The 26725-nt window shown below is 36.4% G+C and overlaps 1 protein-coding gene across 16 annotated transcripts in view; it reads right to left on the bottom strand.

The window, feature by feature from the left end:
- Positions 1–26725, bottom strand: part of LOC144978403 (hemicentin-1-like) — a 155519-nt gene that overhangs the window by 26224 nt on the left and 102570 nt on the right. For 9 of the 16 annotated variants that reach the window (XM_078924383.1, XM_078924385.1, XM_078924386.1 and 6 more), the window contains 17 exons: positions 25629–26036; positions 23986–24089; positions 22516–22696; positions 20202–20289; positions 19292–19422; positions 17536–17617; positions 16001–16124; positions 14130–14234; positions 13694–13808; positions 12141–12244; positions 10970–11141; positions 9919–10034; positions 8662–8983; positions 7437–7540; positions 5755–5920; positions 4237–4299; positions 907–951 (listed from right to left, as the gene is read on the bottom strand). In XM_078924383.1, the coding sequence (XP_078780509.1) occupies positions 907–951; positions 4237–4299; positions 5755–5920; positions 7437–7540; positions 8662–8983; positions 9919–10034; positions 10970–11141; positions 12141–12244; positions 13694–13808; positions 14130–14234; positions 16001–16124; positions 17536–17617; positions 19292–19422; positions 20202–20289; positions 22516–22696; positions 23986–24089; positions 25629–26036 (2430 nt within the window). The remainder of the gene's footprint in view (positions 1–906; positions 952–4236; positions 4300–5754; positions 5921–7436; positions 7541–8661; positions 8984–9918; positions 10035–10969; positions 11142–12140; positions 12245–13693; positions 13809–14129; positions 14235–16000; positions 16125–17535; positions 17618–19291; positions 19423–20201; positions 20290–22515; positions 22697–23985; positions 24090–25628; positions 26037–26725) is intronic. The other 7 variants (XM_078924390.1, XM_078924398.1, XM_078924399.1 and 4 more) reach the window with 1 other exon arrangement.

Raw genomic sequence — 26725 nt, 5'->3', positions numbered from 1 at the left:
TCATACCACTACTAGACCACTTTGCCGAAAAAAAAACAAAAACCAAAAAAAAAAAAAACAAAAAAAAAAAAAAAAAAAAAAACAACAACGCTAAACGCTAATTAGGATAGTATATCATTGCAATGCCTTATACATGACATGCTGTTGAAACAATCTTAATAAACCACATTTGTTTTTTTTTTTTATTCTGGTAAACATTAATCATATTCGTATCTTTATGACTTCAATATTTTGTCCATACAATTGATGAATTGTTTGATCGCTCAGAAATTATCTGTACATGCTTAAGAAATCGTTATATAAAGGTTAGATTGTGCTCCTTAGAAGAATTTTCTCTAAGCATTTGAAGATTTGATCTATATACCTGTTCAATTGTGTTCTGGTGTTAACATTGTTATATAATCAAGGTATTATAAGTTTTGTCTTGTATAATTTAATATATCATTTTATCATATTAGCATGAAGCATCGTTATTAGTAAATGAAAATCAGTTGTATGCGTTGTTGAAATAAAATATATTCACTTTATTTGATTTATGTTTCTTCTTGGCATAATTGTTCTATAGTATTTATTGCGTACTTTTTATAATTATTAACACTTGCGTTTTCAAACCCTGTTGCAATATCATAGCAATCTGCTTACTGATCAGATTAGAATGCTATTTTAATGCAGCGCACCTCGGAAACAGCGACTTCGGATCCAACGAAACCTCGGTTATAACTAATATTTACCGGAAGTCCTGTCGAATTCGTTGTAATCGAGGTGCGTCGTATTCTAATTTCAATTTCGGATTATTCATAACTTTTATATTCGTGTTTTGGAATTATCAAATCAATATGTTAGAGCAAAGCTAAACAAAAAATACATTTTTTGAAGCGGAAGCGGTTGAGCAATCTGATGACTTACTGATTTCTACGACTTCAATATCGGAATCATCTGTGGTTGTTTCACCTGAGAAAAATCATCCCAATTGGAAACAAGGAAAAGATAAGATATTGAAATTGAAATGATGAAATTTAGACAAAGACATGCAAAGAAAAGAATACTAATAGAATGTCCAAGTAATATTATTGTGGATGGAATGGTAAGAGAGCCCCTTTACTGGGCTGCAGTACTCTAAAAAAAAACAAAACAAAAACTATTGAGAATTTTGGCCAAAAACCCCTCTCATCCTTCAAGTAAAGACCGATGAAATTGATCCTCATCTTGGCAAAAACTTTTAAACCTGAGACTTCTCGCGAAGTTCCATGTTTCAGAGTATATGTCAAGATATGAACGTCATTTTAATCGGTCGATATTTCTGGCCAAAATTTAACAATAGTACCATATTTTTTTTCTGTCAGAATACGGCGGTCAATTGAATACTAGATTTTCGTCACATCTGTCAGGATGATTTAAGCTGCTAGAAGCTGTGGACTGTAAAATGTAATGTACAAAAATGTATATAACGCCTTTGTAAAAAAAGAACAAAATACCAAACACGAAACATTTGGGAGTCAAAACCCTTCTTCAGCCAATAACATCCCCCCCCCCTAAATAAAAATAAAACATACCTCCATCAGAAAGTTAATATATCTCTTTTAATACGGACAGACGGCAGAAAAGTATAAGGGCTAACCCACACCGTAGACTGACTGCGACGACCCGGCACTGCCGTCTTCCGGATAAAGACGTCGGGCTAGACCTACCCATACCAAGCACCCGACGCCTTCTGCCGTTCTTTTTTTCGAGCTTGGTATGGGTAGGTCTAGCGGCTCTTCTCTTTATTCTTAGTATTTTGTCCGTGCCCGACGTCTTTATCCGGAAGACGGCGCAGGACGGCAGTGTCGGGTTGTCAGAGTTAGTCTGGGTTAGCCCTAATAAAAGGCTCTTTTTTGCTGACTAATATGTGACCCTTCGTCTCAAAACGGTATTATGTCGGGATGATTAAAATGCTGAAAATTTAATTTTTAGCTAGCAATATAAACTTGGGTTGAGTTTGTATGTTTTATGGAGGAGAATGAATATCATATTTAGTGTGCTGAATAGCAATAATTCAGAATTTTGACCAGTTTAGCTATTATTTGACTTTTTAGTATCTGGTTTAATCCAACATAATACCGTTTTGAGACGATAAGTCACATAAAAAGTCAAAATTTTGGAAGAGTTTTGGGCACACGAAACGCTCCGTGTTTGTTTATTTTGTTTATTTTTTTTAATCTTAAAAAGCTGTTTTATTCCTTTTTGATTCTTGGCAGGATGATTAAGGATGGGTTAAAAAAACATTTCTCCAATTCTAAATAAATAAATAAATGGCTTTGTCCATTTTGAAAATACAGTAAAAAATAATCCAAAAGTAGATGTAAACAGAAAAATTGCTGAACTGACGCACACAAATCCGGGATGATAACTTGGTAAATAATCTCCCCTTGTGTAATTCATGTAAAAAAATAAAACAAAACACCCCCCCCCCCACCCCAATATATAAATAGTACAAACATGTGATAAAAATGGTAAGAAATTATAAAGCCAACGATAAATTAACTAACAAAAAGAAAAAGAAAAAAAAACAACAACATACAAACAAAATACAAAACATTTAAGAGAAAACAACATCCCTCCCCTCTCTCCCCCCCCCACCCCCCCGAAATTAGCCCCAAAATACCAAACTTTACTTCAACTTCTAAATAAATGGCTTTGTCCATTATTCTAAAAGCAGATGTAAACAGAGATATGGGTGAACTGTCAAAAATCTGGCATGATATGATGACTTGGTTAAGAATTTATCCTTGTAAACTTCATGTAAAAAAAGAAAAGAAAGCCAGACAGACATAGAAAAAAATTACAAATATATGATAATAACCAACCATATTAAAATGTATTTTAAAAAAGGACAACACACTAAAAGACAACCCCCCACCCTCATCCCACAAACAAAACAACCCAACCATTCTCCAATTCTAAATAAATGAGTTTGCCCAATTTTAAAAGTAACAGTACAAAAATAATCCAAAACAGACATCAACAGATCAACAGAGATATTGGTGAAGTGACAAAAATATGGCATAATCACCTGGTGAAAAAAAACACCTATCCTTGTATAATTCGTGTAAAAAGAGAAAAAAAGACCCCCCCCAAAAAAAAAAAAAAAAAAAAAAAGACAAACATAGAAAAATTACAAAATTTTGATAAACATGATAAAACCTGATAAGATGTTTATAAAAAAAGAACAATAAACTAACAAAAATAGCATAACAAATAAGAAAAAACAAACAAATACCAAACAAATAAACAATAACAAGACGAACAAAAAAAAAACACACCTCAAAACAAACAAAACAACAATCAATCATAAATGACCCAAGAATATGCATTTATTTGTTGATAGTTTGTTTTCGTTTTAAATTTTTTGTTAGCAATTTTGTCTTCTCTCCTGCTTTACAATCATCATAGTAAGCACATACTATCTCACTACTTTGTGTTTCCAAACATGTTTTCAATATATTTTAGACTGATCATGCAATGAATACTAATATAGAAAGACAAAACGTGAACACAGTAATCAAGCAACCACGGCTAATAATAATAATTTTTGATGATCATCAAGAGCTGATTAACACAAAACAGAATTTGATGAGTGTGTATTTTTAAATTTCTCATATCTTCACCTGAATCAAATTGAAAAAAATTAACATCTGATCAACATTCCGAGAATTGAGCGCAAAAATATGTTTGATTATTATGTTAAAAATGAACTTACATTCCCCTTAAAACATTCGAACTCGATTTTTAAAAGATTTTCGACTTTGAATTTAATTTCAGTGTCTGATTTACTCTAAAATGATACTGGGTCACGGTGGTAGATATATTAAATCAGATTAAAGATTTTGGACTTTGAATTTAATTCCACTGTCTGATTTACTCTAAAATGATACTGGGTCACGGTGGTAGATTATAATATTAAATCACTGGGCCCGACGTGTACATATATGTAGGTCTGACATTCAAACCCAATTATGGGCCTAGTTTAACATTGTTGAAATGGACAATAATTTTGTGGGTCATTTTTTTTTCTTTGAGATTTCCAAACAACAAGAGCCCATAATGAATTGGGTTATCAGACCTGCATATAAGTGCACGTCGACTTTACCACAACAATGGATGCATTAAAAAATTTAAAATATATGTGCTTTAAGTTACTACAAATTCCGCACTGTGAGAAAGAAAAACCCTTGATAATCGCTGGAGATCACTTACCCATATGAGTTCCGTCCCCTGTGCCTGTGACGTCAGTACCAGGAGTTATCATACCATCTGATTCTAATAGGAAATCAGAAGAAAAAAAATTAATTAGAATGTAAATATTATAATATAGCCTGTGTTAATATGTGGTCTTGTGGTATGACACTCGCCTTCAGTTTGGAAGGTCTTGGGTTCGAGTCCCATCTTTGACGGTGGGAAAGGCTCTTTACCCACATTCTCTCAAGGTACTCAGGTGTAAAAGGATCACTTCGCCGTTAAAAGTCTTTTCTCGGTCGGGAAAAATTGTAATATCGCCTTACAGGTATCATGTCTTGTCCTACATTTTAAGTGTTGTTGTTGGTTATGGGGCCCATTGTAAAGCGTATTGAACACGTTTAATGAATATTTCTCTATATAAATGCAAACGTTTTCTTTCTAACCCGACATTATACATTCAGAAAAGTGAGTGGAGCAGGGACTTATGTTAATAATAACAAGAATTCGAGTGAGTAGGAAAGTGCCAGTAGACAACAGAGAATAAAAACTTCGCAGCGGCGATGGGGTCTCGAACCCGCGACCTGAATGGTACGACAACTCCGCCTGAGATCGTCACTCTTCCGTATGAGCTATCCATGACCCCCTAAAAAGTCGCTTCAAAGCTAAGTCTTACTAGAGCCTTCTCTCCCCGACTTCTTGAGGTCATGGGTTCAACACACACTAACGACGCGGAGTTTGTTGGCCAGAATTTAAGCTTAATAGTTAGGCTGATTGGTATTAAAAAATCTTGGTGCATATAATTGAAGGTCTGGCAACCGAAAGCATTTACGGGCTCAATTTTAAAAACTTAAATTTGATATTAATATTGTTTGAAAAGAGAAGTATTAACGAGTTGGTTTAAGCATACCATTACGGCTATGTGCGGCTACGTGGTTATTTCGTGCTAAGACACGACACTCCCTTTCGGCATTTGGCCTTCTTCAGGTAAACAAGAAAAGGAAATATGTTATATCAAATTTGCGTTATGGTTAAAACATTAGAGGTATAATATCTATGAGAAAAACATACACTTTCTTCTCTTGCAATATAAAAAAATGAAAAATCACATTTTTCATTATTCTAATTCTAAACTTATTCTTCGGGGTTCATTCCGATATATTATTAACATCTACAGGGGCCTAAATGAGTCGATAAATTGTACAGTAAAATACAGGGTGTAAAATGACTCTCTCTCTCTCTCTCTCTCTCTCTCTCTCTCTCTATCTCTCCTTACATTGCCCCCCCCCCCTCACACACACACACATTTTGCTTTAACACAATTTAAATGTGATATAACATATTTCTTTTTCTTGTTTACCCGAAGTGGGCCAAAGGCCGAAGCGTCGTTTACTTTGTTTTGTTTCTTTTCTTAGTGTCATTTTTACTCCCTTTTTTTTTACGACATAATATTGTTTTGAGTCACAATAATATGCTGACAGTTTAATTGTTATCCTTTGCTTATAATATGTACAAAATAAAATGTGAAAGAAAAACTACCGTAAACTTCGACACGGATGGTGTTTGAGTAGCGTGTAGCTCCCACATTCGTAGCCACACATGTATATTCTCCAATATCGTCCATGGTTGCTGATTCAATAACAAGTGCTCCACCTGGTGACAGGTTTGTCATTACGTAGGGTTCCCCATTTTTCAACCAGGAAACCTGAAGATCAAATGATTATATGTATGAAAATTACAATATAACGCAACAACAACAACCTCTCTCTCTCTCTCTCTCTCTCTCTCTCTCTCTCTCTCTCTTTCTTTCTCTCTCTCTCTCTCTTTCTCTCTCTCTCGCACACATACATTCACGCATGCACACATACACCCACAATTCTAACCATAAAATAAACAACAACAACAAGAACAAAAACAACAACAACAACAGAAAAGACAATAAAAAGACTCATAATATTATGTCAATGACTACTATTACTACAATTACTACTACTACTACTACTACTACTACTACTACTACTACTACTACTACTACTACTACTACTACTACTTCTACTGCCATTACTACTACTACTACTACTACTACTACTACTACTACTACTACTACTACTACTACTACTACTACTACTACTACTGCGTCCATTACTACAACTACTACTATACTACTACTACTACTACTACTACTACTACTACTACTACTACTACTACTACTACTACTACTACTACTACTACTACTACTACTACTACTACTACTACTACTACTACTACTACTACTACTACTACTATTACTACTACCACTAGTAGTAGTAGTAGTAGTAGAAGTAGTAGTAGTAGTGGTAGTGTGTTTACTAACACAACAAATACTGTAATAACAACAACAACGACAACAGCAACAACCACTACTAATACTACTACTGCTACTACTACTACTACTACAACAATTACTACAACAACAACAACAACTACTACTCCTAATACTATTACTACTACTACGACTACTACTACTACTACTACTACTACTACTACTACTACTACTACTACTACTACTACTACTACTACTACTACTACTACTACTACTACTACTACTACTACTTCTACTACTACTACTACTACTACTACTACTACTACTACTACCACTACTACTACTACTACTACTACTACTACTACTACTGTTGCTACTACTACAACAACAACAACAACTACTACTACTACTACTACTACTACTACTACTACTACTACTACTAGTAGTAGAAGTAGTAGTAGTAGTAGTGGTAGTGTGTTTACTAACACAACTAATACTGTAATAACAACAACAACAACAACGACAACAACAGCAACAACCACTACTAATACTACTACTGCTACTACTACTACTACCACTACTACTACTACTACTACTACTACTACTACTACTACTACTACTACTACTACTACTACTATGATTACTACTACTACTACTACTACTACTACTTCCTCTCCTTCTTATATTCTTCATTTCGTTCGCTTTTGATCTATGCGCTAACATCTCAAATGAATAAGACGTTACATAATTTGTTTAGGTCGCTATGCCTGCAAGATTTACAAAAGATCAAAATTACTCTGTTAAAAACTAGCGTCCTGTTGGGTAAGTTAAAAGCAATTGTAACTGTCTATTTATCGCTAAAGAAACCCGGAAAAACTCTAGGAGTATTAATGCTCTGGACACAAGACTATAGTTATACCTCTGGTTCAGGATTTCCATCAGGGGGCTGACAATTAACCATCAAGAAACTTCCCTCCATTACACGTGCATCCTCTGGTTGAATTTCAAATGCCTTGCGTAAAACTAAAACAAAAATTTATTATAATATTTGATAAACATGAAATAAAAATTGTTTCAATGAGAAGCGAAATAAGAAATAAGGATATGATATAAACCTGAGAAGATCCCGTTGACAACTAAACTAGAATTTTAACCTATGTTTCTCTCCAATCAAAAATTCTTTCATTACCAGCTTACAAATACTATGGTTATGGCAGCATCGGGTTCTGATTGTATCACACGTTAATTTTATGACAGTCTATCAAGACAGCATTCGTGTAGAGTAGAGCTCTCGTCACAACGCAGCGTTCAACCATATATTCTGCGGTTTGCGACAGCATGTACATGTGTGAGTGGTGGAAGCCTCTTCTGTTGAAAGGTTCTTGACGTAGTTTGCTTGCAGCCACCTAGGCTGTGCCTCCTCTTGCTGGTACAAAGCCGGGCAGCTTCTCTCCCAGTTTCAAGACGGCGACATCTACTTCTCCACGGTTATGGCCACAGAGATTTTGTTTTGTCAAGAGTATAGTAATAACATTTCTCTTGACAAGATATTAGGAAATACATATTTCTGACATTATTCTCTGGGAAAATACGTATTGAAAATATTGGCCAGAAAACTCGTCCTTCAAATAATGATTGATTAAAATGACCCTTATCTTGAAAAAACTCCCAAACCTATGAGTACGGTAGAATACACGTTATATGAATACTTAATGGATGCCCCACACCACTGTATTTTGTATGGATTTTACCTATACTACTTAACTATCACATATAATTTACAGCACAAACAGCTTCGATGTGAAGTAATTCACGAAAGATGTCCGACGTGTATTTATTCGCAGGTTTGATATCTCAAATTGTTATGACCTTATCTTTGTAATGGAAATATTTTCAAACCAAAGTAAAATATTGTCCATTACAGAAATGTCGAATAAAAAACAAAGTTGCGTTCGTTTGTCAGACCTGCTAACATAGGCACACTGGTACTGATCGTCAAAAAGTAATTGGATTGTTATGAATATGCGACAGTTTATGATACAGCACAATATCATATATATTGTCGAAAAAAATTGAAACAAAATTTGCATTCTTTGCGAGCGAGTTCGAATTTAAAATGTCTTCTTAACACATCTTATACTCACATGCAGGGGACACTGAGGCTACCTGGCTCTCAACATGAGCCTCATCTCCATCCTCATCCACGTAATGACCTCTGCATACGCAAGTGTATTCCCCGTCCATAAATCCAATCCTTTCCTGTTTTGTTATAGAGATGACTCCTTCAACGACATTCAGAACATCCGTAGTTCCGTCTTCTTTCGTCACTTCCTTCACGGAAGCCGTCTTGGACACGTCATCAATGTTGAATCCTCCGCATTCAAATGTGATGTCGTTGACGCCAGTCGCCTCGCATAAAATACTGGCAGGTCTGTTTTTAGTGACGAAGTATTGGGCATGAAGATCCTGTGGTAAAAAACAAAAACAGACCAAAACAAACATTTTCAAAAATTGAGTTATAATGACGTGTACCTATTGGCAGATATAATGGCCTAAAAAGATTGAGAGTTTATATAGCGCAATATCCACTAAACGTGCTCAAAGCGCCTGACAAGGGGTCCCTAACCAGCATGTAGGACGGGACATAACGCCTGTGAGGCGATATTCCAAATTTATTTTCGGACAGAGACAACGCTGTTAACGACCAAGTACTAATTTTACACCTGAGTACGGTGAAAGAATGTGAGTAAAGAGCCTTTTCCAAGGACTCAACTATGCGCCGAGCGAAGCTCGAACCCAGGACCTTAAGATCCGAAAGCAAGTGTCATACCACAAAACCAGTGGTATAGATATTGCGCCAAACATCCCTTCATCTGCCGGGCTCTGGACGCGTAACAAAGATTAAGCCCTAGCACAGTACACGAACAACACTAATTATACACATAATAAAAAGAAAATCCGTCTGAATAAAAATAAATGTCTTCAATCGACGCTTGAAATCCTCTAGTGAAGTTGAAGAACGTATATCATGTGGTAGGGGATCTTGATCTTGTCAAAAACGTTCAAATCAGAGTCTTCACGTGAGTGAAGCTCGCAGACATTTAATGCGTCGAATGAAATCGTTCGTTATACTTTTGTATCCTTTGAAAAATGTGTATAATTTAAATTGACATCAATTCTGTAGTACTCTGAAAAAACACGTACTAAAAATATTGGCTAAAAAATTCGGCATTCAAATATCTATAGATTATAATGATTCTCATCTTGCCAATCACTCATACCTGGGACTTTCTTGAAGTAATTTCGTGGAATCCCAGGTTTAAAAATGAGGGTCATTTTAATCATTCAATATTTGAGGGACTGGTTCTCTGAACAAAACTTTTAATACACGTAGCACGTACTTTTGAGATGTAAGGGCCTCCTTTAAACACGGTCACAGATTCTGGGGTTGATTCTGCAGTTACCATTCTGTCTGACGTCATGCCTGGCATTGGGGTGGTTCCCATTTCATCGGGAGCTGCAGCAATAAGAATGCAAGAACAAATAGAGTTCTTATGTAGCTTCTCTGAAAAGAAGCATTAAAACTTCTAGACAGAAAACTCGTCCTTCAAATATCGGTCGATTAAAATACCCTCATCTTGGCAAAAGCTCTCAAAATTGGGACTAGCGTAGTCCTAGCTTTGAGAGTTTTTGCTAAAATGAAAGTCATTTCATTCGATAAATATTTGAAGGACGAGTTTTCTGGCCAAAATTTTAAATATGTGATTTTCAAAGTACGGCAGAGATAGAGTTATAGGTTTCCGAGAGTACAATTTGTAGAGCATTCGCCTCATTTAAAAAAGATACTGGTATTGGACACGGGAACAGTTGGATTTTTTTCCATTCTGATCCCTCAGTTCACCCAGCGAAAATTGGGTAGCTGGATCGTTTAGGCCCTTTGGTCTAACAGATAAAGCTAACCAAATCACCTTGCGATACAATACGATCCTATCCAAAGGTAGCAAGATAATAAGATGATAAATATATTTTTAACTCTGCGGGGATCGGCGTAAACAACGGCTTCATCGGTCATTTAAAAAGATGAACAAAAATATCACTGCACAAAAATGAATATAACAGATTCAATAACAAAACAAAGCACGAGCTTTTCGGGCTTAAAACCCTCCTTCAGCAAATAACAAAAATACAGTAGCCTGTTTTGCCAACGTTTTTCCCCGACCAGAATTGCCAAGAACATTTAAGTGGTCTATCTGATTTCGTCGCGATATATTGACCTTTCTAGTGCTTTTGTTATTTGCTGAAGAAGGGTTTTGAGCCAGAAAGTTCCATGTTTAGTACTTTATCCTTTTTTTTGAGCGGTTATTTTCCTTTTGCACAATACGTTTAATAGTCCACATCTTCAAGTAGATTAGTTAAGATTCACATTAAAAAACAAAAACAAATCCAACTCACTTCCAATGGCAACGGTTACCGACTTGCTTGTTCTCTGTCCTAACTGACTCTCGGCAACACATGTGTACTCGCCCACATCATCCTCTGTTAACATTTTAATCATTAAGCCGTTTTCACCCACTACAACGTTATCCGACTCACTGAGACCGAATCCGTCCTTCACCCATTTCGCCTTTAAAAAAACAGAAGAGGGGAAAAGTCAAAACATATATTTTAAATTGATTTTTCAAAATTTTCCCAAGAAAATGTTGATAGCATGCTTTAACACTCTCCTTACCAACCATAGAAAAATCGTCACATTCGTTACGATACAACCAGCACTTTTATCATTCAGATTTCTTTTGTAAATCACACAATTTAAGGAAAAATGTTTTATTTTAGCTATAAAAACTTGACACTGTGTTGTAGAGTTCAATTTGTTGATCTATATTATGCATAGAATGGTTTTTTTTTTTGCTTTTCCGTTTGAGTAAGAAAATTCTATTTTTGTGTTGGGTGAGTGTGAAATTTTGGGGAAAATTCTGAAAATGACTGGTAAGGAAAGGGTTAATGATTTCAACATTTATTCCCAGGACCAAGATTGTTGCCCTTTTCCCGTCAAATTGTCCACTTTGAGTTGCATGTCTTGGATGCGATGACTGAGTTAGGTGATTTCATCCTCGAACTCTAAATCTTCCAGCTTTTTGGAGAAGGTCCATTGTATTCATCGCGTCGCCCCGAGTTTGCAAATGCTTCATTTCTTGTCCTGTCATGCACAAAACAAGAAAAGAAAAGTTGACAGAAAGCATCCTTGTCTCTCTCCAGTGAAATACCCTGGAATTTGGTCGAGAGTTTTCCTCTGTGGATAACTTGGCAGGAAAGTTTTCATGTAGAAATTTTATAAAATCTACTAGTTTGTTTGGTACTACATAATCGATGGTAATGCTCTATAATATGTCGATCCACAAAGCGAAAAATAATGAAATGTCTTTTCAAGTCCACAAAAGAATCATAGTGAGGAGACAGCCACTCCAATATCTGTTCTATCATAATTCTTAAAGTGGCAACCTGACCAATGCATGATAGGCCTTTTCGAAATCTTTTGATTATAAACTTGAACTGACTTTCCATTTATCATTGCTTTTCACTATCATATTATAATATGCAAATTGTTAAAGAAATATCATTTTACCATTGGTTTAGGCACACCCCTGGGTAATTTACATGTCAAGGTAACTGGGTCTCCCAATGCAGCCTTCTGGCTCTTTGGTTCTTGTCTAAAATCGTGGTTCAAGTCTGTGAAGTCAAGGAGAAAAGAGAAATATCATGTAATATATTAACCCTCAAATCCATACAATCTACAAATCGATTTGGACAGGACTGAATACTCTGCCCGATCTATAGAAATAAACAAACACGTATTTGAAATTTTAACCAGAAAACTCGAACTTCAAATATCGATCGATTAGAAAGATTTTAATCTTGCCAAGATTAGGTTCATTTTAATCGGCCGATACTTGAAGGACGAGCTTTCCGGCTAAAATTGTTAAAATGTGTTTTTATTTCAGAGTAGGGTGGTACTGGTAAATGAATGCAACATTATTTCCTAGATGGGGATATGTGATTACGCATTATCTAACTCGTGAATGCTCAAGGTAGACTTCAGAATATGGGACCCCTTTACCTTACATGAGTATTATGTCGGAGTGAAACATATTCCCAAAAGTAGACTTAAAGTAATACAACAATCACAAGAAACAATTCATTTATATTTTTGTTTGATTTGGGAAGTGACGTCACGACTGTTGAAGCTATTAGGCAGCAGGCACTGGTGTAAGATAAAACACCTGAAAGAGTGTGGAAAAAAAACAAGACCAGACAAGCAAAGAAAAACAAAAAAAAAGAAAAAAAAAAAAAAGAAAAAAACCCAAACATGTCTTTCTTTGTCTGGCACTGTTTTATACACGCCTTATTTTTCTTAGATATGTAGCCTTCATATTAATGTGGCCTAAACAGGACCTGAAGTTTTCTTAGCACTTGCCTGCTATAATATTTATTCTATCACAGATACCAAAGAGGGAAATTCCTACCGAAGAACTGAAACCTGTCACTTTACTTTCTCTTTATCCACCCTTGGGGGTCCCGATAGCTCAATTGGTTGAGCCCTCGCTTCAGAAACAAAGGAATCATGATCGATCCCGGGTGCAGTAGAAATTATCTTTTTTTCTGATTCCCCCTTTTCACCCAGCAGTGAATGGGTAGCTGGGTCTGTTGAATGAATCTGGGGGAAAGTACTTTGGAATAGACTAGCGTCTTTCTGACGCATACTAAGCGAAATGCTGTTGTCCGTTTCACACTTAAGGATCTGGAGCATTTAGGAAGAGCAAAACCCATTAAACATACCTCAGAGCGCTTTACAAGGTATCCCAAGTCAACAGCAACCCTTAACATATGGCGAGATATGACGCCTGTTAGGCGATGCTACATTATTTCCGACAGAAACAACGTTGTTAGCGGCTAGGTAGTCATTTCACACCTGAGTATGGTGAGAGAATGTGAGTAAAGAGCCTTTTCCAAGGACTCAACATTTCATCGCCCACAGCGGATCTCGAACCCTGGACTTTCCGGTCCGAAACGAGAGTCATGCCACAACACTACATAGCCACGTCGGGATAAACACCGGCTTTATGGGCTTAATGGCTCTGAAGGGTTATATAGATAGAGAGGAAGATTACTAAAACTTACAAGCGTTTTCAACGACGCCAGCTCTACTATCCACATAGTACCATTCGCCGTCATCTCTTTGTGCATAACCCCTGCATATGCAGCTGATTGTCTCATCTCCCTCGTAATCCTCAACCTGCATAAGGAAGTAGATTAACATATTGACATATTTTTAAAAAAATGGACAACGAAGTGTGTGTGTTATATAGTCTACAATTTAAAAAAGGCTCTGATAGGGCATTTTCTCATGCCGCCTAAATCTGTAATTCTTTACAATTAGATGTAAGAAGCAAGGTGTTTTCATCTGGTGTGGCATTCAAAGTGTGGTTAAAACACATCTAATTAAGTCATGCTTCACCTATTAATTTTATAAATAGATCAATTAAACTTATATATATATATATATATATATATATATATATATATATATATATATATATATATATATATTACTAACCTGTTGATGGGTAATAGTTAGACTATTTTCTCTGATGGCGTGACCAGATTCATCTTGCGTCACAAATCCTGTGGAAGCCGTTTCTTTGAGAGGCTCTCCATTGCACTGTTTAGAAAATGAAATTTAAGAATTAAGGAAATGAACGAGCAATTTTGCAAACTGTAATGGTACCGAGATTAGGCCAAGCCAAATTGAGAGCCATTGCCTCAAACGACGTTCATTTATTAGCAGGTCTGATAACCCAATTCATTATGAGCTCTTTGTTGTAATGGAAATCTCAAAAAATGACACCGATTATTGTCCATTATTACAACAATGTTAAAGTAGGCTCGTAACTGTGTTCGGATGTCATACCTGCATATATATGTACACGTCGCCTCAAAACGATTCTATTTCGGGATGACCCGGATGCCAAAATGTGACTAAAAGGATCATAGTTTTGAAATTGTAAATTTATCTGCTAGCTTTAAAAATAAAACTTTATCCGACTCAATAACGTATCTACATAAACTTAACTCAAGTTCACATCATATCTATTCTTAAAGGAACTAGGGTTGGGGGTCAGAATTCTTCCGTACAGTCCGTGTTAAATTTTTGACAAAGAACACAGAATTACTGGCAAACTTTACTGGCAAACTAATAATTAATTATGAAACTATTTTTGACAGATGGATATACGACTAACTTTGCAAACCTTTTAAAAAGGGGTAATTCTATCACTTGTTGGTTCAAATGATTATTTTTTAAATCTGCTAGAGCAAAATGATGGTCCCCAGCCAAAACGATCAATCATTTTACTCTTGGTGTAAAATGCGTACCTGGCCATTAACAACGTTATCTCTGTTGGAAAAATGTTTTGTTTTATGTTTGTTTTTAAGGGTTTTACGGCTCTTGCAATACATTAAGGTCATATCAGCGTCAGTAAAAAGGAAGAAAATGGGATGGTAAAAAGTTCTAGAATTACAATTAAAGCACCCAATAAAAGGTAAGACAAAGGGGAATTGGTTCAAACAGGAAACAGATGTAGATTCCAAGTGCACATTATCAGTGTGCTTAGTTTGAGAATACCTAAAAGTCTCACCCAGACAAGATTCCCCGAAGAAGAATACACTCAAAGATTTACAAATAATATGTTTACAAAAAAAAAAAAAAACAGTACGTAACAGAGAGATGATTTACAAGGGAAAAAAATTTCATCTCCCAAAACTATACATTCGACTGTTTCCCTCCCAGCCAGGGTATCCCGCCGGGACCCGGAAAAAAACAATCTCATCCCAAGACAAAGGCAGAAAGCATGTTGGAAAACAGATATAGGGGGATAGAAGAAAAAGTATTTACCTTCCTGAAAAAATAGGTAATATAGCCTAACAGGCGTCAAGTTCTGTCCTAAATATAAAGTGTTGCTGTTAGCCAGGGAGCCCCTAGTAAATGGTTTTTGGCAAGTTTTGTCGATATTGCGTTAAATAAATACTCACGTTTTGTTTTGTTTTGTTTTCTGCGGCTATGTGGTCTTGTGGTATGACACTCGCTTTCGGATCGGAAGATCCTGGGTTCGAGCCTCACTCGGTGCATAGTTGAGTCCTTGGAAAAGACTCTTTACTCACATTCTATCACCGTACTCAGGTGTAAAATGAGTACCTGGCCATTGACAGCGTTGTCTCTGTCGAAAAAAATGCAATATTATCGCCTAGCAGGCGTCATGTCTAGTTCTATATGTTACATATTGTTGTTGGCCAGGGACTCCTTGTAAAACGCTTTGAGTACGTTTAGTGGATATAACGCTATATAAATGCTCTACTTATTAATTTTTTTTTTTAAGAGGGGGGGGGGGAGATTTGTCTTATTTCTTTTTCAGTCATGCTACTACTTACAACAAAGATGAGACTCTTGGCAGCGATGATGGTACAACGCAATGTGACAGACTGCCTGCTGCTCAGGATGTAGTTCTCTGGTTCTGGCTCCTGCGTGTAGAAAGGTTCAAGCAGGCCGTGGTATCTAAAGAAAACAAATATACGTAGTAGAAATGTTTTTTAGAATAGGTATACCTTTCTTTAAACATGATAAAAGCTTAATAACTTGAGCTTTTATATAGGGCAATTTCCACTAAACGTGCTCAAAGCATTTTACAAGAGAAAATAGAGTGATAGATAGACAGATAGATAGATGGATAGAGAGAGAGAGAGAGAGAGAGAGAGAGAGAGAGAGAGAGAGAGAGAGAGAGAGAGAGAGAGAGAGAGAGAGAGTTTGTTTCTTGATGTCGGAAGAATTGAAAAACTCATTAATGCTCATCATTTTGACTCTAAACTCAATTTCTTTCGTCTAGTTTATTCTGACATAAGAAGAGATTGGGTCACATTCTTCTCAATTGTTGATACAGCCTTTCAGAATAAAACCCTATTAGTGAACGCATGTGCCTGGTGACTAAATCATTTATTATAGATACTGTGCGCTTGGCTAAGAAACTCACAACATTTCCACCCGGAAGTATAAGGGACCACCACAGAAAACTGGTGAATACAGTTTCGCGAGAATTACTCATAGATATGGATGTCAAAAAAAAAAAAAAATAACAAAGTCCTGAGTGACGTCAACTTCGTTCTACAATAGAAGAAACAAAATTGACGTCACTCAGCTCAATGTTATTTTTTTAGGAAAGCTATTTTTAAAGATGACGTCACTCAGGTCTTTGTTGATGTTTTTTGCCATCCGCGTTTATGAGTAATGCTCACTGAACTATATTAACCCGACTATAAACTTTCATGGATACACACAGTTTTATACTTCCGGATGGCAATGTTATGAGCTTCTTAGCCAAGCGCATACTATCTATAAGCGTTAAATGTTACACATAGTTTTGGGCGTTGGTACGTTATATTTAGCTGGCGGACGTTATGAGTCTTTCACATAAAGGCATAGCATCAACAAACGTTCAAGGTTGCACATAAATTTGTTTGTTCGTTATATTCGGCTGGCGTATGTTGTGAATATTTTACCTAAACAGGCCTCAAAATATTAATGTTTACAATGTGTGATGGCCTAATAGATAGTATGCAGATGACGTCACTCAGGCCTTTGTTATTGTTTTTGCCATCCGCGTTTATGAGTTGTTCTCACTAAACTGTATTAACCAGACTATAGATAGTATGCAGATGACGTCACTCAGGCCTTTGTTATTGTTTTTGCCATCCGCGTTTGTGAGTTGTTCTCACTAAACTGTATTAACCAGACTATAAAAGTTCATGGTTACACAGAGTTTGTGTGTTGGTCCGTTATACTTCCGGATGGCAATGTTGTGAACTCCTTGGCCAAGCGCATTCTATCTATAATAGTGTTCTTTGTGTTTGACACAGCTCGGGGAAAGAAATATACTCTGACAAACGCATTCCCCTAATAATAAAATACTCACGAGGAGGAGCCAAAGTAATCTGTGCTGGAACCGTAGCCGGTAGTGGATGACTGATAATAATCGTCAGTTGTAGATTGAACACCTGGAAAAATAAAAATATCGGTTTTATATAGAGAAACAAGGGAGCAGACACTGGTGTTAGATAAAAGATCAGAAATAGTGTATATGAAACAGTGCTAGACAAAGTAAAGAAAAATACAAGAAAATAAAACATCCCCCCAAATAAAACAAGTCTTACTCGAGTGAGGAAGTTGAAGAAGACTGGTCTTTTAGGATGTTTGTTTCTTGTATTTTTCTTTATTTTATTTTGTCTGGCACTGTTTCATACACACTTTTTCAGATCAATATCGTTTATGTAGAGCTTATCAATCGTAAACAGCATGTTCTAAGCGAATTATATCTATAAAATATCCTATTAAAGAAACAGTATTCTTAAGATTTACTGGATGATAGATGCAGTGGTTTAAATATTACTACAATTTTACGACACAATCAACACTGAAATTAGAGCATGGAGAAATTTAATGTCCATCTCCAGTGTAGTCCTTCAGAACCATGGCCCATGAAGCCGGAGTTTATCCCGGTTTCTAAAGCGTGAAACAAACAATAGCAATGGGCATGATCTATATTAACTTTCCATGTGCTCGAGGTCATTGGTCACATTGCAAAATGTGCTCAAAGTGACCCACTTAGTGAAAAGTGTTCACAGATTTTTAAATATCTAACATCACGATTGGTCATTTGATTCAGTTTGACACATGGGTATGTTTATCATTTTTGTGAACAAAGCAGCGTGTTTACGTTTGTTTAGAAATATCCAATAGTTGGACAGCAACAAATCACGTGATTGATGACTCGGTTGGACGAAAACATGAATATAGATCGCTCCCATTGATTGCTACCCTTTGGATAAAACACTTGCCTATCGCATAACTTTCCGTCATATCTAGCAGGCCCAGCTACGCAATCACTGCTGGGTGGAAAAGGGGGTGGGGAGAGGGTGGGGGGGGGGGGGCAGAATAAAAATCTCGACTGCACCCAGATGGGTCTCTTTTCGTGTGAAGCGAGTGCTCTACCAACTGAGCTATCAGGATCCTCTTCCATCTCCAATTATGGGAGAAGTAAATTGTATGTAAAATGCCTTTCCTTGGCGTTAATGTGAAACTGTGTAATCATAGAACAGTAGTCTTCTTTAGGTTGACAATTCCCCAAAATTACCTCACAATACAAGGCGTCAGGGGTCCAGATAGCTCAGTTAGTAGAGCACTCACTTCACACTAAAAAGGGATAGAGATTGATCAAGGGTAAATTCGGGGTTGTATTTTTTCTGACCACCTTAACCACCCAGCAGTGATTGAGTATCTGGATCTGTAAGATGTAGTTGAAAGTACTTTGCGGTAGACTAGCGTTCTATCTAAAGGATAATGAAAATGTTGCTGGAAGCTCGAAGGAAAAAAATAACGATAAGTATGGAAATGTAAGCTCCAATTTATTAAACGAAGATAGATAATGTGAGTAACAAGCAACCATTATTTGAAGGACAAGTTATCTGGCCAAAATTTTAAATAAATGTTTTACGTACGGCAATGTAAAGTCCTCGTTTTACATCTAAGTACGGTGAGAGAATGCGAATAAGGAGCAATTTCTAAGGACTCTAATATCGTTGTGCAGCAACAAATCATGTGATTGATGACTAGGATGGATGAAAACCTGAATATAGATCGCTCCCATTTGCGGGTTGATTGCGTTTGCTTACCTACATTAGAGCACATAACATCTGCTTGGCTAAGAGTGGTTAATGCGCTATCTATGGCTGATTTTATTTCTTTCTGATATTCCTTCCTGCATTGAATGTTCATCAAACATTCCTTTACTTTTGCAACAGTCCTGTTTAAATAGAAGAAATTGACAAATCACGGGATTAAATCAAGTAAAGTAAATACGAATGATATAGTGCCAACATCAATTGAATAATATTATACGATTCTTTCATCTATTTGTATTTATTAAACGAGTCATTTGCATCCTGCCCAGTAACACAAAGAGCTTGCAAATAATATGTTATTGCACGATGAAAGTATAATGTGCAGGCTTATTGTTTCCAATAATAATAGCATCTATTTTAAAGTCTGTGTTTATTGTATTGCCTCTTTGGATCAGCCCGTGGCCTTCGTAAACTCAAGGTCTGATCGTTGCCATCGTAAACTTATAGCCTGACATTGACCAAAAAATGATGTCAAAAGACAAGTCTTTGGCCACAAAAAAAAATTAAAAAATCCTGAATTCTATTCAATAATTCAATCAAAGGAATCACTTGTTTCCTTGAGCTGTACTAACGACGACTCACCAGACGTACATAAACCTGAAAAATGACGTCAAACTATAAGTCTTAGAGGATTCTAGTGTCAGGCTATAAGTTAATGGTGGCTACGGCCTGAAACTGCCAGCAGATGACGTCAAAAGACAAGTCTTTGGCTACAAAAGATAACAAATCGTGAGTTGTATTCAACAGTTCAACCAATGGCTCTACCGCGTTAAGTGTTGCTGTTCTTTATGGACCCCTTGTAAAGCACTTTGAGCACGTTAAGTGGATATTGCGCTATATAAAAGCTCTAGTCTATTAAATATTCACCTGTTGTTATATAAAATTTATCGTCAAGACTTACTTGCAAATTGCTGTTGGATCATCAGCCATTTTCGGGAGCATGTCTTGGCATTGTTGGAGTTTCTGCATACAAGTCAATGAAGGAACCCCTGGAAAAAAAAATTCAAATAAATCTCAAGCTTACATACCATGGTAATGTGTTCAACGACCAGCTAAAATAGTGGGCCTTTCAGATTCTTCAGTTTTGTTCACTATTATTTTTGTTGTTGACATAAATCATATAAATACATAGGCGTGATATTGTGCGATATAAGAGAGTAATTTAATCATTACTACACAGAAATAAATGCCAATACGCTGAAAGGCCTGCTGAATCGAGTGGAAGGTGAATGAGAGAAATTTCAATTATTCCCAAATTGAGACTATAGATATAACGAAGTTGACTTCACTCAGGTCTTTGTTATTGTTTTTTTTTTTGCTATCCGCGTTTCTGAGTTATTTTCTCCAAATTGTATTAACCAGACCATAATTGTTCAAGGTTACACATAGATTTGTCTGTTGGCCGTTATACTTTACTTCCGGATAGCAATGTTGTGAGCTTCTTAGACAAGCGCATACTATCAATATATTACCTGTATTTTTGCCTACTCTAACAACATTATATTAATCTAACCAGATAAAATTTCAAAGCACTCTACTTAACACAGAGCTACTGAAAACTGGTGATGCAATTATCTCATATGTCAAAATCAAATTCAAACTTAACTGTTGAAGAGTTTCTGAAGAGAGAGAGAGAGAGAGAGAGAGAGAGAGAGAGAGAGAGAGAGAGAGAGAGAGAGAGAGAGAGAGAGAGAGAGAGAGAGAGAGAGTTTTAAAAAAATCCTTAACCCTACACCTACCAACAACAGGAACATTGTCACATTTGTGACGATGAGATCTTATAACATCATTGTGAGGACAGCCATTACATGGAACAGTTTGAAATTTATAACCAAAGACTACATAAGCATTAAATCATTTCAAAAATTCTATCTACTCCGTTAACTAAAATATAAATTTGAGAAATAAGTTTTTAATTTATATAATTTTATCATATCTGGGAATTTTTGGCCTTTTGTTTTTCACAGGGTATTTAAGGACCTTTGACCTGAGCAACTCTTACTATGATATGTTATATTATGTTATGTTGTGTTATGTTATGTATTACTGAATCGTATTTTGAGCGGCTTTGTATTGAATGGCTATGACTTTTCTGTAATATCATGAAAATCGTAGACGAGGATATCTAAAGTTAATATCCGAAGACCTTAAATTTCCTTACAATGATAATTTTGATTTTGAATTCAATTGTACTTATTCAGTTCAAAGTGACTAATTGGGAAGCAGGTACTGGTGTAAGAGAAACATCTAAAAAAGAAGAAACAGTGCCAGGCAAGGCTAAAAAGAAAAATACGAAGGAAAAAAAGAACATTCTTAAAGGTCAGCCTGCCTCGACTGAGAAGATTTGAGGTTCGATGCCCAGTCGAAAGAGGATGATATTTTTGGGGGACGATTTTTTTCTAGTATTTTTCATTTTTTGATTTGTCTGGCATTGTTTCATAAACATTATTATAAGATAAGATAAGATAAGATAAGATAAGATAAGATATACTTTATTCATCCAAAAAAATGGAAATTCGTTTACAGACGTGGCATTCATGAAAATGTATAAACACAAAGTTGAGAATCTATGGCGACAATGTGTGTGTGTTTGTATATATATATATATATATATATATATATATATATATATATATATATATATATATATATATACATACATATATATATATATATATATATATATATATATATATATATATATATATATATATATACATTCGTTACGATCCAACAACATATAATATATGCAAATGCACAAAAATGTAAAAATATACAACCAAGAACCAATAGCAACACTCAAATTGAGATAGGCCATACCTCTGGCCTTTAGTCCAAACTTGTGTGTGTATATTTAAAAGATCCTCATCAAGTTCATGAAACCGCATTAAGACAATGAATTACATTTGTCATGCTGTATCACGTACCTAAAGGGAATCCCTATAGCTTAGTTGATAGAGCACTCGTTACACATGCAAAAGGTTCGAAATCGATCCAGGGTGAGGTCGAAATTAATTTCTGACTCTCTTGTCCACCCAGCATTGATTGGATAGCTGGGTCTATTAGATCTGGCCGAAAATACCTGTTATAGACTAGCGTCCTATCAAAAAGGTAACAAGCAATTACTGTAATTCGTTACACGCTATAGAACCAGGGATAAACTCCGGCTCCATGTCCCAAATGGCTCAAGAGGACAACTTTTCTTTATAACGTACCTTTGACAGTCAACTTGACGGGGTCGGATCTACGGGTTCCTGCCTCATTTTCAGCAACGCAGGTATACATCCCTTCATCTTCAGCCCTTACGTATTCTAGGACTAACGTTCCAGCTTGGAGAACCACAAAATTGCTGTCATCCTCTGGCTTGATAATGTCTCCATCCTTCAACCAGTAGACCTGCAATTTAGCAATTTAAGGATAACATAATAAAGGTAAATAAAAACAACTTGAGCTTTTACATAGCACAACAAAAATATACACTTAATGTGCTCAAAGCGCTTTACAAGCGGTCCCTAGCCAGCAGCAACACTTAACGTGTAGGACGAGACATGACGCCTGTAAGGCGATATTAAAATTTATTTTCGGACAGAGATAACGCTGTTAACAACCAGGTACTCATTTTATACCTGAGTACAGTGAGAGAATGTGACTAATGAGCCTTTTCCAAGGGACTCAAAACCAGGACCCTCCGATCCAAAGACGAGCGCCATACCACTAGATCACATAACCAAACAAATATATATTTGTAACCTATCGTTTCAAATCCGAGTTATATCGGGATGGAATTTAATTGGAACAGGGAACAAAAGTGTGGCGTGAATATAAAACTGGTTCCTATCTCATTGGAAGTGAAAAACTACTCTTCCGGAGGATCGAATACTTATATTATGTAAACTATCTTTTGGTTTCAGAGTGATAGCATCATTTTTTCTCGTCTAAATATATGCTGGTCGTCAATAATGATAATCCATCCTCCCTCTTTTAAGTCCTGTAATCCTTAGAATCTGCCTTAACATCCTGCCACTTAACTAGTTATGCCACCTACTGATTTAATATGTAGCCTATTCAATACTAGTCATATACACACTTCCAAGGATTTTGGAACCGGATAAATAGAAGTGACATCATGACATTTCTTCCATATATAGCATGGTCCATTAAGGAGGGAACATAATTCTTCTGAGCGAGAAAGGAGGAAATTTCCTGGTGGTCTACCAGGAGGAAATCATGGATGATTTTAGAAGAGGTTATGATGCTTGCTGTAAGACTTTTAATATACAAACGTTTATATTTTCTGAGTAAAATGGAATTTTGATAAGCTGAAAGAAGAAGAGTTAACCCTCTCATCACATTCGTTATGATACAACCAACATTTATCTGACTCTGATTTCTTTTGTACATCGCAAAATTTGAGGAAAAATGTCTATTATAGTTATAAAAGAGCTCGTTTTGCCGAAACAAAATTATGAATAGCATGAACTTGATATGTTAAAATGAAAAGGAAATATATCTTTTGTGATAGTAATGGAAAATGTCCTGAAAATGTCCGGTAATGAGAGAGTTAAGCTATAATACTCATATGCTGATTTATTTGCGATGGTTTGCTTCTTGTATTTTTCTTTCTAGCATTCATGTCTAGCACTGTCTCATACACACTTTTTCAGATGTTAAAGAATGATAAATACCTTAGGCATTGGATTTCCCTCAGGGGGCTCACATGGGATCTCTATGGAATCTTCAAAGTGAGCTTCTTGGTCTTTGGGAGGGTACACGAAGTCGTCTTCAATGACTGTAAAAATAATCGATATCATGAGTTATGTAGATCAAAATTTCGGAATTTATACTTTATCACACACACACACACACACACACACACGAACACACACGAACACACACACAAACACACACACACACAGAGAGAGAGAGAGAGAGAGAGAGAGAGAGAGAGAGATAGACACATACTCTCATGTCTCCCCTTCTTCTTCTTCTTCTTCTTCTTCTTCTTCTTCTTCCTTCCAAATAATCGACATAATTGGTGTAACCGAATATTACTGTCCATAATAAGAATAGCACTAACACATTGAGACGAACACCACTTTCCAATTTGGATGTACTGCAATGAGGTTGTAAAGTTGCCGTCCTCAACCTAATAAGTAATGTTATTGAATATGGAAAGCTATTTCACAGACGAACGGTGTTCAGAAAAAAGAATATAGAGGACTAACGACAATTATTGATTATAAGATGTTCTACAACTCTATCTTCTTTAAAAGTAGCATCAGATTTGAGACGTTATGGCAAGTTGGGGTTGGGGGGGGGGGGGGCTTTTTGTAATCCATCAATCATTTTCTGAGATGTTTATTTTTCTCTAATATGAAAAAATGTAGATTTTATAAGAATATCGTGGGCATTTTTTTGCTTGGAAAATATGCAACGGAGTCGCTCTTCATTCCTTTTTACTATGAAGGCTTACATGCTTCAAATCTCTCTCTCTCTCTCTCTCTCTCTCTCTCTCTCTCTCTCTCTCTGTAACTATCTCTCCCTCTCTATTGTTCATGGTCTCGGCATGCCAGAAATTGTTAGACCACCGCAGCATAACATAAGGAGCTCTATAAGACAAAGTCTATGAAAGATAATATAAATGAGAACAGTGATTTAACAAGTTAACTGTCTTATTTTTAAAAAAATTGCCCAGAAAACACGTCCTTCAATTATCGATCGATTTAATTGATCCTCATCGTGCCAAAAACTCTGAAACTTGGGACTATGCAAATCCGTGTTTTTCCAGATTATAGCAGTAAACAAATTAATCGTAAAAGTTAGTGATATGGGAATAAAAATGGATCACTTAACATAGTGAGTTATTGCAAGGCGGTGTATAGGTGGTGAGAACTTTATTTGGATTTTCGTCTGCTTATTTTCATTACGATTTAAAGACTTTTGAATGACATAACAATGTGATGTTTAAAGAGTGCGTGATTCACAACAGGTTTGAATCCAAACACTGTTCGTTGTGATATGAGGGAATGCACTTTATGTATATTTTCTAATTTAGATTATACGTACAAGAGACAAAGCGAGATGTTAGGGAGCAGACACTGTTTAAGCCAAATGTCTGAAAAGGTGTTCAAGAAACTGTGCAAGACCAAAACAATTTATAAAAATCCCCCCCCCCCCCATTCAAATACGGACAGCCTTGCCTGGGTGAGTCGAAACAAGCTTATTATTGGAATAACTAATTTGTTTGTATTTTTCCTGACGCTTTGTCTGGCGCAGTTTCATGACACCCCTTATCATATCTTAAAAATTAAATGTAAAAGAGACTTACATGCCCTCTTCTCTTCAACGATGTAACCGTTGTTGCCGTAGTGTTGCACCCACTTCCCTAGACTATTCAGCTCCCAGGCAGTACAGCGGCATGAATAACCATCAGGATTTGCTCGGACATCGCCAGCTCCGACTTCCGTTGTGACGGTCATGAGATCTTTCCCAGTTTGAGCATTTTTCTCCCTTTGAATCTGGAACTCTCCCTGGGACAACCTGCGGCCATTGCAATCGATGGTGAGCATCGTGGCGGCCAAAGTGATGCACGTTAATTTGGCTATGCCTTGCTCGTTGATCGGGGTTTTATCTGGTAGATCCTGCAGGAATACGGGTCCGTCTCCGAGTTTGTCAGGAATGGTGATTCCAGTGGGCGCATTGGTGGTAGTAGGGGTGGTGGGTGGTGGGGGTGTGGCTGAAATTGTTATGAAAAAAAAAAACCGCTCAATCAGTTAGAGGGTGGACTTTGAGAGACAAAAAAATGTCAAAGAATAGGAGTAAGCAGTTCTGCTAGTTAAAGGTGCGTGCATTACCGCTATGGTAAATATTTTACCCATGGGACATCTGGTTCTGCTAATACATTTAATATAATAACTTACAATTTGGCATAATTTTAAGCGTTCCTCGTTAGCGATGTTCTTCGATAGAGAATCCTATATTTCTCACAGTGTTTGAATTGTAAATTATACTTGATCTTTAGTGCGGCTATGTTGTCAGGTGGTACGACACTCGTCTTCGGATCAAAAGGTCCAGGGTTCGAGTCCCACTCTGAGCGGCACATAATTGAGTTCTTGGAAAAGGCCAAAGGACCAATACTCACATTCTCTCATCCTACTACGGTGTACTACGAGTACCTGGCCGCCAACAGCGTTGTTTCTGTACGAAAAGGAAATTGTAATATCAGCTTACAGGGTGTCAGGTCTCGCCCTACATGTTGGCTAGGGACCCCTTGTAAAGCGCTTTGAGCACGGTTAGTGGATATTGCGTTATATATAAATACTCAAGATCGATCCGATTTTCATCTCATTGACAAATACTGCATTTTGTTTCTCGTGGAAGGCAATCCGTTCCCAGCTTAATATCAGATTGACTAAGTGGGTTACA

Source organism: Berghia stephanieae, chromosome 8 (genome assembly GCF_034508935.2).
Source record: "Berghia stephanieae isolate SIO BIC M18660-M18661 chromosome 8, UCSD_Bste_1.3, whole genome shotgun sequence".
Lineage (NCBI taxonomy): Eukaryota > Metazoa > Mollusca > Gastropoda > Nudibranchia > Aeolidiidae > Berghia > Berghia stephanieae.
This window is presented reverse-complemented; position numbering and strand designations above follow the sequence as displayed.